General features: G+C 38.5%; 1 protein-coding gene across 1 annotated transcript in view; it reads right to left on the reverse strand.

Moving 5' to 3' along the window:
* Window positions 1-6,118: 6,118 nt before the first annotated feature.
* The window catches only part of TMTC2 (transmembrane and tetratricopeptide repeat containing 2), a 675,945-nt gene continuing 665,734 nt past the window's right edge, over window positions 6,119-16,329 (reverse strand). The window contains exon 12 of the mRNA XM_006882534.1: window positions 6,119-6,327. Within this exon, the coding sequence (XP_006882596.1) occupies window positions 6,148-6,327 (180 nt within the window). The 3' untranslated portion in view covers window positions 6,119-6,147. The remainder of the gene's footprint in view (window positions 6,328-16,329) is intronic.

The following is a 16,329-nucleotide window of genomic DNA, read 5'->3' on the forward strand; positions in this document are numbered from 1 at the left end:
TAGTGACCCTATGAACAAAAATCTGAACACTTTTCTATCCTGAAGCATCCTCACAGTTCCTGACACACTAGAGTCCACTGTAGCAGTCAACGGTATCAATCTATCCATTTGAGGGGCTTTCTATACACTTCACAGCATCATGTCCTCCAAGGAATAGCCCCTCCAAGCAGTATGTCCAAAGCGTGTGAGGTGAAGCCTCATCATTCTTGCCTCCAAAGAGCACTCTGGTGGCATCCTCTGCAAGACATATACATTTGTTCTCCTGCTTGTCTAGGGATGTCCATTGCTTTTCTCTAACACCACAGCACAAAGGCATCAAGTCTTTCCCTGTCACCCATATTCATTGCCCAGCTCCCAGATGCATAGCAAGTAATTGGAAAGACTATGGCTTGAATCAGACACACCTTTGTCTTCAAACTGACATCATTACTCCTCAACAATTTGGAGAGGTACCTACCTACAGATTTTCCCAGTGCAATGCATCTCCTCTTTTCCTGACTGCTGGTACCAAGGGTGTTAATTGTGGATCCAAGCAAGATGAAGCTATTGACAGTTTCAATCTCTCCATCCAATATGATGCCACCTATTGATCCAGTAGTAAGAATCTTTGTGTTTTTTTGACATTGAGATGCAATCCATACTGAAGGCAGCATTCCTTGCTCCTACATGAGGATGGGTCTCTAGCTTGGAGCAAGTGGATTCTGGAGGGTGTTTCTTTTTTCTTTTCATTTGAAAGCTGGGTATAAACTGGGCGGGTTTTTTTTTTTGCTAACAATTAAGTGTAAACTGATTGACCTTTTCTGAATCTTAAGTATATACTTCTAAATAAGTGACTTTAAAAAAAAATAACAAACATACAAGTCAATGGTAACAGTAAATGCAATTGTCAAATTTCTTCTGTAATTTTTTCTACAAGTTTAAAAAATTCAAATGCAAATCTGAGATTTTTTAATTTCCCTCACTCCCTGTCCATCAAATTGTACAAACCAATGATGAATCCCACATTCCCCCTGCACATCCACATCCTGGATCCTTACCCCCACCAGCCTATCCCATCCCTCCTGGATCCTTATACTCCTTCTACAGTAACAGTTTTATACAGTCTTCTGTAATTTTTATTTTACATCTTATGCTCAGCAGTAATATGCTAGGCTAGAAAAACAAGGCAAAAAAAAAAGGCCTACAGTCTTTACAGGTGTCAGATGTCTATTTTAAAACTATGTCTTGATGTAAAATGAAAATAATTAGGCAACAACTTCATATAGAGCAAGCCTGTTGTAAAACCGGCACTAAGTAGCTTTGGAATCTTAGTTAAATCCCTTAACTTATGAGCTTTAAGTTTTCTTAGGTGAAACCTCAGTGTTTAGTTACAGGATCACTGAGGGCTTTTTGACTCTATGCCTTAATAACCAACAAATGCTGTTATAATAGTGATACCACAAGAAGATGGCTGTAACAAACAGAAATTCATTCTCTTAAGACTGAAGAGGTTAGAAATCTAAATTCTGGATGCCAGTTCCAAGGAAGGCAGTGTTATCTAAAGTCCCCGTTTCCCTCCAAATCTACTGTTGTTGCATATTGTGGAGTCAGAACCGACTTGGGTTTTCAGAGGCAGTTAATCACACAGGAGGAGACTGGCCATACTTCTCCCATAGAGCAGCTGGTGGATTCAAACCACATGCTTTCGGGATTGCAGAGCAACTTCTTGCCACTAGGTTACTGTCACCCTTATATTTTCATAATATTATATGATAATTTTACCAAGGTTATAAAATTCTCCACAAGTTTTTCCTGTAGAGGGTTAAGCCAGACTGCTCCTTGGAGGCAAGGATTCTGAAGCTTTGTCTGACATACTTTGGACATATTGCAAGAAGAGATCAGTCTTTGGAGAGGCACGTCATGTTTGGGAGAGTGGAGGGACAGCACAGGAGAGGAAGACCTTTGAGCAGATGGATTGATTCAGTCACTGGGGAAATGGGAATAGGCGTGTCAAAGACAATATGCTTGTCAAGGGACAGAACAGGGTTTAGGGCTGTTGTACATAGGGTCACTATGAGTCGCAGGCGACTCGATGACACATAACAAAAACAAAGCGGCCAGTTATCATCTAAGATGCTGCTCTTACTCTTCCTGAACACGCCACAGCCATGTTTCTCAGCAGCACAGTGTTGTGCTTTCACTAGGAGCTTCAATTTTCTTAAGTCAAAACTTAATGTTTACTTACAGGATCACTAAGGACTTTTTTGACCCTGTGCCTTAATAACCATCAAATGGACAGCCTATATCTTCTAAACTTGATCTTTTACTATGGAAACTTCAGACCCTGGGAACAGTCATAGAGTAGGCCCTCTCTGGGTAATTCCTAGAATAATTTCCCAAGTTTCAAAACCAAAACATTCTGTCATCATTTGTCACCATTAGAATACTTTGTGGTATCTCCCACTCTTGTTATTTTAATTATTAATAGTAATTATGTATTATCTATTATTAACCTTACTGTGTACTGTGGTTGGCCTAGGAATAAGGGTTATACTACTAACCCAAAGACATACAGTTCAAATCCACCAGCTGTTCCTTGGAAGAAAGATGGACAATCTTATCTTCTGTAGTTTACAGCCTCTGAAAACCTGCTGGAGGGTCAGTTAGGAATCATTTTCACCTGGAGGGCACAGTAAGACCTTCAATACAAGCTTACTATGACCTTCAGTAGGGGGAGCAGTAAAGAAGACTCTCAACAAGATGAGTTGACACCTGGACTGTAGCGCTGACTTTAAGGACAGTGGAGACTGTGAGGATGGAGCAGGATTGGGTAAGGTTTCATCCCACTGAACATATCAAAGTATGACTTATAGTCAACTTGACAGCAGCTAACAAGAACAACTTCAATCTATCTCTATAGGGCTTGCAAAGTTTAGAAGGAGAATGGATGCCTTTAAACTATGGTACTGGTGAGGAGTACTGAATATACTATGGACTGCTAGGAGAACAAACAAATTTATCCTAGAGAAGGTGAAGCCAGTCTGCTCCTTGGAGGGAAGGACTCTGAAGCTCCATCTGACATACTTTGGACATGTTGTAAGAAGAACATCATGCTTGGGAAGGTGGAGGGACAGCACAGGAGAGGAAGACCCTCGATGAGATAGATTGATTCAGTGACTGGGGTAATGGTGGTAGGTGGATCAGACAATAAAATTGGCAAGGGATTCAGAGCAGGGTTTAGGGCTGTCATACATAGGGTTGCTATGCAGGTGACTCGACGACTCATAAAAACAACCACGTTTCCTTTAAGCTTTGGTTCTCAAACTCTCTTTTTTGCCTTTGCCTTAAGCTTTGCTAGAATCAGTGTATGTACTCTATGTTAGCGGATTAAAAAAAATACGCATACATGTTCCAAGTTTGTTATCAATGCTTTATTGTTGAAAACAAAATTGAAATTCTCTGGCACATAAAACAATTATTTCTACAAAAGGAAAGCCTACAAATCTTGATAATTTATACAAATAACAGCTTCTCAAAAAATAAAATTTTAATTTAGTAAACTTGTGTTGTGCTCTATATTTTTAGCACTGTCTGCAATAATCCACCATAAATCCCTGAGCGGAGACATTTTTTTGATCATGTTTTAACACCCCCCAAGACCCTCCCCCCATTAGTCGATCAGTTACTAAGCCTGGCCCTGTAGTGAAAGGTGTCAGGGACAGTTAGCTATTAAAGATCCATGTGTTTTACGACACAGGCCCAATTATCATTGCTACATGGGAATTGGATAAACATGGAGTGCTTCTACTGTGCAATCAGTGAACATAGGAAGGGCTAAGTATTCGAAAGAAAGAAGAAGAAGAAGAAGAAGAATTAAAAACCAAACATAATGTTAAGATCAAGGAATCATCATAGGTCAATAACTATTTAAATAAATAAAAGTGTTAGACACTGAATTAGCTCTATATTCTTATATTATATTCCTTTTTTTTATTTTTGTAGTTACAAATGTCATAGAATATGCAAAACCACACTTCAACCTACTCTTTTGGTTTGACCACAGATTTTATGTTGCTGTTAAGTATTCTAAACACTTGGTGATTTGAATTATAATTTGACTTGGTCCTTCAATGAAATACTCACAAATTAATAAATTTAAGAGGACCATCTAATTAATGCTATTGGAATAGTTTCTCACTACTTTTTGCCCTCACCATAGAGACATCAATGCCATGAGAACACTACTTTTAATCCGTATCCCACTGTATTCAAAGATATGGCAAAATGTGTAAAACACAAAGGAGAAAACAGAATATGATGCATATGCACGACCCGATTCTCTTTAATGGGGATACTCATCGTTAAATATATGGAATGTGAAAGAAAATGAGACTATGGTACCTTAAATTGCAAAGAAATGGCTTAAAGAATGAAACTTTTCTTCTGTTATTTTGCTACCTTAGAATAATAAATAAATAAATATGGAGAGTATGGAAAAGCTACTTTCTCTGTGAAGAGGTTATAATAAACTGGTGATCTACAAAGTTAATTTTTAGTAACAAAGTTGACCTATGACTAAAAAAAAGTTTCAATAAATGTTCTCTTCTACTTCATTTATAATTCTTTACTCTTGAAATTATCACTGAAGTGGATACTAACAGGTAATAAAATAAATACCAATTTGCTACAGAAAAATAGTTTTCAAGTGAGAAAAGCATCCCATTAGAAAAAAAGAAAGTCAACAAAAAAAATCAAAAGAATCAACTAGAAATTCTTGGGGTAATTCGACATATTATTGCAACTTAAGGTGTGTCATTTTTGATATATTTTAGAAAGAAAAAATAGGGATATGACAGGAAATAATGACTTGAAGACTTACCAGCATTACTACTGAGATACATATTAGAAAGCAATTAGCATTCTACGCTAACTCTTTCCAACATCTAAAATCATTGGCAATCATCTTTACACACTCCTTTGGATACAAACTTATTTTTGAAAGAGCAACCTCTGGGATGCACTAACAACATTCCACTTTATCTAACAGCTGCTAATTAGGTAGTGGAATTGGAGAACTAATAAACTTCCCTTGCATTGATCTGTATGAAACCTTGGAAATTAACCAAGAACAGTCATTCTAAAAGATCATTTCAGAAGCCTAGTAATTAAAGTCTGTATTTGAGGCCCTTAGATGGCACAAGTGGTTTGTGAGAGGCTGCTGATTTAAAGTGGGGTGGTTTGAATGTACCAGGAGTGCTGTGGAGGAAAGGCCTGATGATTTCCTTCCATGATGATTACAGCCATTGATACCCTATCGAGTAGTTCTCCTCTGTAATGCAGACCCAACATCACCAGCATGAAGAATGCAATGCATTCTGCCAGGCAGCTGGGGGGAATGGTGACTATGAAATTTAAAAAAAAAAAATTAAATAAAAAAAGAAGATGCCTGCTTAGTCTCTCTTACAAAACCAATGCACCAATGTGAAATGTCATTAGTCCTACTCCCCATACTCATTTCAGAACATGAGACTCAAATGATGCTCACAAGAGTGAAGTCTGTGACAGTCAAGTAAAATGTTATGTGCATTAGGCAGGAAGCAATTGCACATCCTGACAGATCCTGACACAGTATTTTAAAAGGGAAGGGAGAGGAAAATTTTTCCAAGCATTAGAAATTGATAAGCAGGCTGTCCCAAGGAAGATAGCAGTGTTAGGACAACCAGCCAACGCGTTTCAAACACTCTCTCTTAATCCTTGATTTGACAGTTTATCGTGGTTGTGTGGACACTGGTTTCCTCTCACAGTGTTTAAAGAATAATATAATTTTGAAATTAGCTTTCCGAAATGAATACTATCTGTACCTTAGACTCTCCTCCTTTTTATATAAAGACTGCTAAAAGCCTTTGTCTTAAGTGCTCTGGTTTTGTTTTGTGGGTAACAACTATATCTGTCAGGAGTTTGCCAATGTTCTTTTTTTTTTTTTTTTTTTTGGTGTTTACAGCTGCACCAGCCGCAACTTGGGACTCTCCCAGAAGTGGAGGTGCCCTTAGTGATCATGGCCTCTGGTCTGGAAGTCTAATGAGCTCTTGTCGTCGCACTGCTGGGAAGTTCTGTTTGTTAACGAAGTCATCTTTCAAAATGGAAGAGGGCATGATCTTGCCTCCTGTGTCAGGTCTTAGAAGTCTTTAGACCTTGCTTTTCCATGATATTCCACAGTTTGCGGAGATTCGATTGAGTGATGACATCATCTGGTTTGAGCTGCAAGGCCCTCAGGTAGTTGGCCTCGGCCTTCTGGAGTCTGCCATTGAGGTGGAGAATAGCTCCTAGGTTCATCAGAGCAGCCGGGTACTGCAGCAAGGGAAAGGAAGGAAAACAATTTAGAGGCCATGTCAAAATTCCCTTCATGGAACACCAAAATCTCCATCCACTTATGTAAATGATTCCCTTATGGCTGGAAGCATTTTATGGAAGCAATTGAGCCATTTAGACAAATAGACAAAGACAACCTTGGAGGAATAAAGGTTTCAAACAGCTGTTGTGTGCTCTGCACTTTCAATAGGGCAGGTGGAGAGAGAAATTATTATTTTTTTTTTCTTTAATGGAACATACAGGTTACACATGAACACCTAGTAACTGAATCAGATACATTTTTCTGAGGAAAAAATGTAAAAATGTTTCAGCTTTGCCTACAAAACACTGAATATTGTTTTAAAGGCCTTGCCAAGAAATACTCAGTAGGGAATGTTAATAAATCTATGTCCACTTTCCTTCAGTTTTCACTATTCATTCTTAAAATACATACAGTGTCTAAAATTTTACCAATGTTTTCAAGAGAACACCCCAAAGAATCCAAATGTAGCCATTATGGAATTAGCATAATAGTTTGACAAGAAGAAATGTTTACTTATTTTTAAACAGTCAATGTCATACTATCAGGAATATTTTCAACAGATATATAGCAATGTTAAAACATACAAAAATAGTTAAATATGATCCATACTATACAAGTTTACCATAAAAATGATTTTATTAATATATAAATAATTCTCAAACCTAAGAAATGCTAGAAATTATATAAAATCTCAGTACAATGCTATCACATGAAAAGTTTTAAAAAGTGTATGAGTTATGTAAAAACTATCTTAACACAAAAGAATAAATCTCAAAATTCTTAAGATATTAGTTAACAACAAACCTTTACCAGAGGAAAAAGATCTTTTATTTTGTAGGAATAATAGTTTTCTGCTCACTTGTTTCTAGAACATTCTGGGTACATATAACTACTGGTATATTGACAGTTACATAAATGTATTATTACAAATATCAGGTAAAATATTAAATGTTTTTCTTATAATGACATCCTTATAATATCAATTAATGATTGTTCACACAATTCTGTAAAAAAAAATCACAATATTTGTACTACTTAATATTGTACAGTGCAAATACTTTTCAAACAAACTCACACAACTCTATTCTTTACTGCTAAACAACATTATTTTGTAACCAAAAACAATGTTAAAAGAAGGATAGAAGAGCTGGGAATAAGTCAACCAAATGGTGACAAATGGTAAGATAGGGATTGTAAGAAATCTAGATTTCACATGCAAGCAAGATTCTACTGAAGATTATTAAAAAACAACTGGAACAGCACATCAACAGAGAACTGCCAGAAATCCAGGCTGGGTTTAGAAAGGGTCATGGTAATAGGGATATTGAAGCTAATGTTAGATGGATCTTAGCTGAAAGCAGAAAATACCAGAGGAATGTCTATCTGTGTTTCATTGACTATGCAAAGACGTTTGACTGTGTGGATCATAACAAACTGTGGCTGACTCTCAGAAAAATGGGAATCCCAGAACACTTGATCGTTCTAATGCGAAACCTATACTTGGACCAAGAGGCAGTAGTTAGAACAGAGCAGGGAAACACTGCATGGTTCAAAATTGGGAAGGGCGTACGCCAGGGATGCATCCTACCTCCATGCCTTTTCAACCTATATGCAGAACAGATTATCCGGGAGGCTGGGCTCTATGAGGAGAAGTGTGGTGTCAGGATTGGTGGAAGATTCATCAACAATCTGCATTATGCAGATGACACAACCCTGCTTGCTAAACTGAGGAGGACCTGAAGGGCTTGCTACAGAGGGTCAAGGACTGCAGCCTCCAATATGGATTGAGGCTCAATGTCAAGAAGACAAAGATTCTCACCACTGGACCAATTGGCAGCATCAGGATGGATGGTGAAGAGATTGAGAATGTTCAAAGCTTTAGTTTGCTTGGCTCCACAGTCAACACTCTCGGCACTAGCAGCCAGGAAATTAAAAGACGTACTGCCATGGGAAAATTTGCTGTTAGGGACCTCTTCAGGGTACTGAAGAGCAACAGTGTCTCTCTGGAGACTAAGATGCATCTGATACAGGCCATGGTCTTTTCTATCACTTTTTTTTTTCTCTATCACTTTTTATGTGTCAGAGAGCTCGACAATGACTAAGGAAGATAGAAGGAGAATTGATGCCTTTGAGCTGTGGTGCTGGAGAAGAGTATTGAGGGTACCATGGACTGCTTGGAAACCAAAAAGAGTCATCCTGGAAAGGATTAAACCGATGGCTCCTGGGAAGCAAGGATTCTGAGGCTCCATCTAACATACTCTGGACATGTTGTAAGGAGGGACAGGTCCTTGGAGAGGGACATCATGCTTGGTAGGGTGGAGGGACAGCGCAGGAGGGGAAGGCCCTCAATGAGGTGGATTGATTCAGTGACTGGGGTAATCGGCATGGGTGTATCGGTGACAGTGCAATTGGCACAGGACAGAGCAGAGTTTAGGGTTGTTGTACATAGGGTCGCTATGAGTCTCAAGCGACTCGATGGCACATAACAACAACAACAACAACAGCTTTGTGTTGGTGCTCAACAGCTACTTGATTTTAATAGGTCTCCTAATAAAGCTGTATTCCAATTCTGTCTCTGTAAAATGTTGAAATAACATTTTTTTAGGTTGTTAGAGAAAATAAAGCACAGAGATGTATACAGCAGACACTTCACAAATACCAAGTCACTCTTTCTTGTCTCATTTTGCTTGTCATCTTTATGTTACTATGGCAAAGGCGCTCTGGTGGCATAGTCTATAGTGTGTTGTGCCACTCCCAAAAGGCTGGGGCTCAAATCTCCTAGTGCTTCCTAGGAAGCATGGGAAATATCCTCCCATTTATAGCCTTGAAATCTGATGCATGGTCATCATGAGTTTGAAGTGACCCAACACCAGTGAGTTTCCTGTTTTAATATTCAAACCAACTCAACTCTTTGCTGTCAAGACAGAACCAACTCATGGCTTTTTCTCCAGTGTGTCTTCAGGGGCTGCAAAACATATGGAAGGTCACTGCTCACCTTTCTCCCAAGAAGAGCAGGTGTACCCAAAGCACCTGCCTTTGAGTTGGTAGCACAACTCTTAACCACTAGGCTATCAGAGCTCCCCCTTTTAAAAATAGTGTTTATAATTTTGATTTAAATGAATGTATAATATGTCCCTGAATGCATACCCAACCTGTATGTTTTTAGAAAATTGTAATTTTAGTGAAAATTTACAGAAACATTGACTTTTCATTCATTTATTGATACACCTTTTCCTCCCTCTCTCCTACCCCAAGTTCATTTTGCCATGCATGTCTTATTTCAGATCATTAATTATCATACATATAATGCATAATCATCCATTCCTTTGAGATAGTCCTTTCACTCATTCTTTCCCTTTTGTAAAAAGAATGTTGCTTTCAAAAAGCTTCTAACCAGGATGATTCCATACATATCAAGAAAAAAAAAAAGCAAAAGGTCTAACAATTGTTAACTAACAATCCAATAAACATTGCTTCAAATTCAAAGTATAATGAATAACACTAAATTGGAAAATAATTTAAAAAAATATTATTTACCTTGTGTTCCTAAGAGAATTTCGCTATCGCATCACCTATTATTATTGTCTGTGGGCTCTTTGGTGTCTGGATACATTTCTGAATTATATCATCCCCAGTGTGCTTAATACAACTATCAATAAACAGCTACTCAAATGATAGCAAGGTTTGTTAATAGTCTGAATTTCTAGAGATGCTGTTGTTGTTGTTGTTATGTGCCATCTAGATAAAATGTTCAGACTTCCTGCTCTCCTGAGTGGAAGAGAGGACATAGGGAGGGATGAAAGTGGTTGGAGCCCATTCCTTTCTAACCAGAAAGAGAAAAGCCTTAATGATGAGGCTGATGGCCCTGTGGGACAGTCGTCATTCCGTGAATCACTTTACTATTAAAATATCTTTACCTAACTATGATTTGAACCCAAGGGGATTATTAAAAACCACTCAGAGGTCATGAAGTAAACTTACTAAGTCCATATGCCAGCTCCTGCAGAAAGTGTACACTTACACATTACAGCTGAGTGTTCTATCAATGGTGATGATCATTTTACTGGCTTTATAAGATTCCTAAAAATAGTACATGGGCACAGATCTCATTGTCTCGTTCCTCTTCTTTTTTCTTCTTTACTTAAAAAAAGACAACAGTGGATTTTGCCACATGGGACTCCAACACTACTCTCCAAAAGCTGAGGAATTCTGAACAAAACTCAACTCATGGCCACCAAGTTGGAACCTATTCATAGCTGACCTTCTGGGGAGTTCTCAGAAGCTATAAATCACTTACGAGGAGACTGTCCATCTTTCTCTTCAGAGCTGTTGGATTTAAACTGGCGTTAGCAGTACAACTCCCTATGGACTTCGCCACCAGAGAGTCCTAATTTTGAATTAGCAATACATTTACTAACTCTGTAGCTTTTCTTAGCTTAAACCTGTAAATACAGCAAGTCACATAAATAGGTTATCCCGTTATTATTAAAGTTCAGCTTGGGCTTATTCTGCCCATGACAGGCTTTGAAATCCCCTCTTGGGCATCAAATAATGAAAAATAATTTCAATCTTGTTCTAAAAAGCATAATTAGGTTAAATATATTGTCAGAAATTAGTTCTGATTGCTAATTAAAATGTTGCTTTCAAATGAACTGAATTTTGCAATATCCTCACTTGTGTGTTTCTCATTAAACAAAAGTAATCAAAAACTGACATTACAGAAAAAACCTTGACATTACAAAGTTGATATGGGTAATGGACTTTCATGGAAATGTATATATCTTCATTAGTTGCCTTCCCTAACAAGTATAAAATACATGTTAATTAAAATGTGCATATTAAAGCATTATTGTTGTTTATTGCCTTTGAGTTGAGTATGACTCATAGTGACCCTAAGAACAAAAGGCCTGAAGCCCCTCTACAACTATCAACATTTATCAAAGTTCACAGAGTTTCCGGAGGCATGTGGTTCAGGAAGTGGAGGCCACTCCTACATACCATTTCATATTCCTAAGTAACCATATGCTGTACTCTAGCAATTGGAATTCCCCAGTTGCTCCTAGAGAGAAAGATAGGCAGTTTCCTCATTATAATCTTGGAAACGTGATGGAATGAGTTGGAAGCAATTCCATGGTAATGAGTATTAGTGTACTATGCTCAGTTTTAATTTGTTGATCTGAATATAAATAAGTGTTCAGGTGAACCTTAACTATCACAGATTTGAACTGCGTGGGTCCACTTCTACACAAATATTCTTTCCTTGTTGCTAATGTGGTGACTTCAAATCTTGCAACTTTATTTAAAACACTGTTTGAATGAAGACATCACTATGGAGCACTTTGCCTTCAGTAAATTGCATATTGTTGTATTCACTAGACATCCTTGTAAGTGTATGGGTATTATTCTGCCACTCACAATGTTGTACTTCAAGACAGATCTACAAATTACTTTTTCATTATGAAAGCAACCCCATTTTTTCTCACCTTTTCATCTCTGAAGTAATATATCATATGATCTTTGGACTCAAAATGCATGCTGGTCCATCTCATCTCACCAATGCCTAGTATGTCAATATTTATGTGTTCCATTTCTTTCTTAATAATATCTAATTTTCCTACATTCATGGTTCTCACATTCCATGTCCCATTCACTAGTGTCTGCTTACAACTGTTCCTCTTCCTTCATATTTCCATACTTGAAAGCTCTATCTCACTTGCTCTCTCTGGTAGTCTACGTGTGTTCTGTTGTACATACGATTTTCAGAGGCCTGCTATTTCAGAAGTGGGTGGCCAATCCTTCTTCCTAGTCTGTCTTGATCAGAATGTTCAAATTTAGAGAAGTATCTGACAGAGAAGCAATTCATAGAAAAGCAAGAAGGTGGGCTCTATGAGAAGTGTGGCATCAGGATTGGTGGAAGATCTATCAACAATCTGCGTTATGCAGATAACACAACCCTGCTTGCTGAAACTGAGGAGGATCTGAAGCACTTGCTGCAGAGGGTCAAGGACTGCAGCCTTCACTTATGGATTGAAACTCAACATAAAGAAGACAAAGATTCTCACCACTGGACCAATTGGCAGCATCATGATGAATGATGAAAAGATACAGATTGTTAACAACTTTAGTCTGCTTGGCTGACAGTCAACACTCTTGGCACCAGCAACCAGGAAATTAAAAGATGTATTGAGATGGGAAAGTCTGCTGTTAGGGACTTCTCCAAAGTACTGAAGAGGAATGGTACCACTCTGAAGACTAAGGTGTGTCTGATACAGGCCATAGTCTTTGCACTCACTTGTGATGCATCAGAAAGTTAGACAGTGACTAGGGAGGATAGAAGAAATGATGCCTTTGAGCTGTGGTGCTGGAGAAAAGTGTTGAATGTACCATGGACTGTTAGGAAAACATTCATCCTGGAGAGGGTTAAACTGGGCGGCTCCTTGGAGGCAAGGATTCTAGGGCGTTATCTGACATACTTTGGACATGTAAGGAGGACCGGTCCTTGGAGAGGGACATTATACTTGGGGGGGGGGTGGAGGGTCAGCACAGAAGGAGAAGACCCTCTATGAGGTGGATTGATTCAGTGACTGGGGTAATTGGGATGGGTGTGTCAGAGGTAGTGTGACTGGCACAGGCTAGAGCAGGGTTTAGGGCTGTTGTACATAGGGTCGCTATGAGTCACAAGCGACTTGATGGCACATAACTACGACAACAACAACAACAACAACAACAACAAATTGCATATTAACAGTAGAGTTATATGCAGCTTTTCAGCTTCGTGGGAAGTTGGTATCACAAAACCTAAGTAGTTCAAGGATTAATTGTATAAAAAGTTTTCACAAAAACCTATACAAACTTAAAATAGCATGAAAGCTTCTCATTTGGATGAATAAGAATTGATGAACTGTACACAGAAACATGTTAAAATATTATATTACTAACTAAACATTAACAGAAAATTTATTATCAAAAGCTATAAAAATGCATGTAACTAAACACAAATACATGTAACTTTCAACTTGAGGGAATTACCTCAGAGACTACTTTCATGATTCCTTCCTCATATGGCTGCCACCAAGTTAATCTCTGTGATGTTCTTGCCAATCCAATCGCAGCCATGTTCCTAGACTTGGGTTTATTCTCATAGTCACCACTCTATTTCAGGCCTACCCATCTGATGCCTAGTCAGTTAAATTGAAACCACTACTCAATCAAGTATTCACTAAATACTTTCTGCTTCAACCTGGAGATTAAAGCCACAGTAACTGCCCTGGTAAGATTTACATTCCACACGGCAGACAGACAAAAGGCAAGTATGAGCATAAATAATAAAATAACTAAGTACTTAATTCTATGTATGAAACAAATAGGGAGTGAAAATACACCAGAAAGAATAAAAAGATTCACGGAAGCCTGAGTAAAAAGATCAAGGAAGCCAATTCTGAAGAGTTGTTAACATTTAACTTAAATAGCACCAGTTCTGTTTCTGACAATTCAACATAGGCATAGATTATTCTAAACTACTTAAAAAATTCACTCTCATCTTGTCATTTTATTGAGACACAATCTACTTATCAAAATAGCAATCCAAGGACTTCTTCACTTTTTTATCTTGTAACTACTTCGTCCATTAGCTTTTCTTTTTTTTTTCTTCTTCTTTTTTTAATTTAGGTTGTTTATTTTTCATTTCAGTGAACATCTACAGAGATTTTGGGATTCCATTCATTCATTGTTGCACCCTTCTCCCCGCACAAACCCCTCCCCCCCTTTTGCTCCTCTCCTTGAAAAGCAAAAAAAACCTCCCTCATTGGTACACAATCCCCCCCCCGCACCTCCCCAAACTCCACCTCCTACCCCCAAATATAATCCACTCTGCAACCCTCATTGCATACTCCTACGATAAAAATTATGCCCTAAAATATAATACTTTTAGACTACTCTCTCCCCCATAGACTTCAATGCCATAAACATATTTTATCCAGTTTTTCTCAGTCTTACCCCCACCCCAATGCCAGCCTCATTCTACAACAGTGGCACCATATAGCATTTGTCCCTTTGTGACTGAGATACCTCACTCAGCATAATGTCCTCCAGGGTCACCCATAAGTCTCTGTAACTTGCTAAAGTTTCTTAATTGTCTTGAACTCTCTACTTGTTACTGTCTCCATATGTGATTTCATCCTGTTTCTTTATTTTGTATGCTTTCAAAGTCACTTCTACCAACTGATGTGTACGTTGTTGCTGGTATGTGCCATCGAGTTGCCTGCGACTCATAGTGACCCTCTACAATAGCTCTGAAGCCAGCACGATCCTGGGCCAATCTCACTGACCCTCAACACCTCTACCCCCATTACCCCAGTTACTGTATCAATCTATCTCTTTCTGGGTCTTCCTTTCCTGTGCTAACCCCCCACCCTTCGAAGCATGATGTCCTTCTCCAAGGACTGGTACCTCTTACCTATGTGCTCAAAGTGTATGTGAGATGGAGCTTCAAAATCCTAGCCTCCAAGGAGAAACATGGTTTTACCCTCTCCAAGAAAGACTTGTTTTCTTGGAGGTCCATGGTATGTTCAAGATTCTTCTCAAGCACCACAACTGAAAAGCATTGATTCTTCTGCCATCCTTAATCATTGTCCAGCTCTGTGATGTATAGCAAGTAATTTCAAAGACCATGGCCTGGATCAGGCACACCTCAGTCTCTAGGATGACATTGTTGCTCCTCAGAACTCTGGAGAGATCACTAACAGCAAATTTCTCTAGTGTAATTCATCTTTTGATTTCCTGAATGCTGGTGTCAAATGTGTTCACTGAGCAAGCTGAAACTGTTAATAACCTCAATCACTTCTCCATCTATCATGATGGCACTGTGTTGAGAATCCTTCTTTTCTTTATGTTGTGCTTCAATTCATATTGAAGACTACAGTCCTTGACTTTCTGCAGCAAGTGCTTCAGGTCCTCCTCAGTTTCAGCAAGCAACGCTGTATCATCAGTATAACATAGGTTGCTGACGAGTTTTCCTCCATTTCTGATGCCACATTCTGTTTCCTAAAGTCGAGCCTCCTGAATGATATTTTCTGCATATAGATTGAAAAAGTATGGAAACAGGATGCATCCTGACATAATCCTTTCCTGATTTCGAACAATAAAGTGTTTCCTTATTCTGTTCTGAGGACTGCTTCCTGGTTTGGGTATAGGTTTCACATAGGTACGATCAGATATTCTTGGATTTCCATTCTTCTCAAGGCGTAATTTCGGCAAATCTCAGTTTACACAATCTATCAAAAATATTTAATAAAGTTTTTATCTCCTGAGATCCCATAATACTAGTAATAAAAAGGTGAAAGGCATTATGGTAGAAAATATAAGAGAAAGCACTGGTGGATAACTAAGTCCCAAAAATATTCAGGAAATGGAAAGAAACGATAAATTTGGTATACTTTTAGCATTGTAGAAGAAATGACAGACTGCAGAGCTTGTAGAAAACCGAACTCTGAACAATCGGAAAAGCTCAGGTCTTGGAGTCACGATGCAGTGGATGATGGGATGAGCTTTGACCAAAAGGGGATAAAATTCTTCTTTTGAAAGAGCAGGTTCCCTACACTATGTTCTTGCAAAGAGTATCAACAGCTGGGTTATTTTATTCTCTGGAGAAATTTCGAGAGAAATTACTTTTAGTGAGAATCCCTCAGAAAAATAATCTATCGTAGATGTTGTTGTTGTTATGTGCCGTCGAATCGTTTCCGACTCATAGCAACCCTATGCACAACAGCCCTAAACCCTGCTCTATCCTGCGCCAACTGCACCGCCTCTGACACACCCATCCAGATTACCCAAGTCACCGAATCAATCCATCTCATAGAGGGTCTTCCCCTCCTTTATTGTCCCTCAACCCTCCCAAGCATGATGTCCCTCTCCAAGGACCTATCCCTCCTGGCAACATGTCCAAAGTATGTCAGACGAAG

Source organism: Elephantulus edwardii, unplaced genomic scaffold (genome assembly GCF_000299155.1).
Source record: "Elephantulus edwardii isolate Elephantulus edwardi_28Jun2011 unplaced genomic scaffold, EleEdw1.0 scaffold00021, whole genome shotgun sequence".
Classification (NCBI taxonomy): Eukaryota; Metazoa; Chordata; class Mammalia; order Macroscelidea; family Macroscelididae; genus Elephantulus; species Elephantulus edwardii.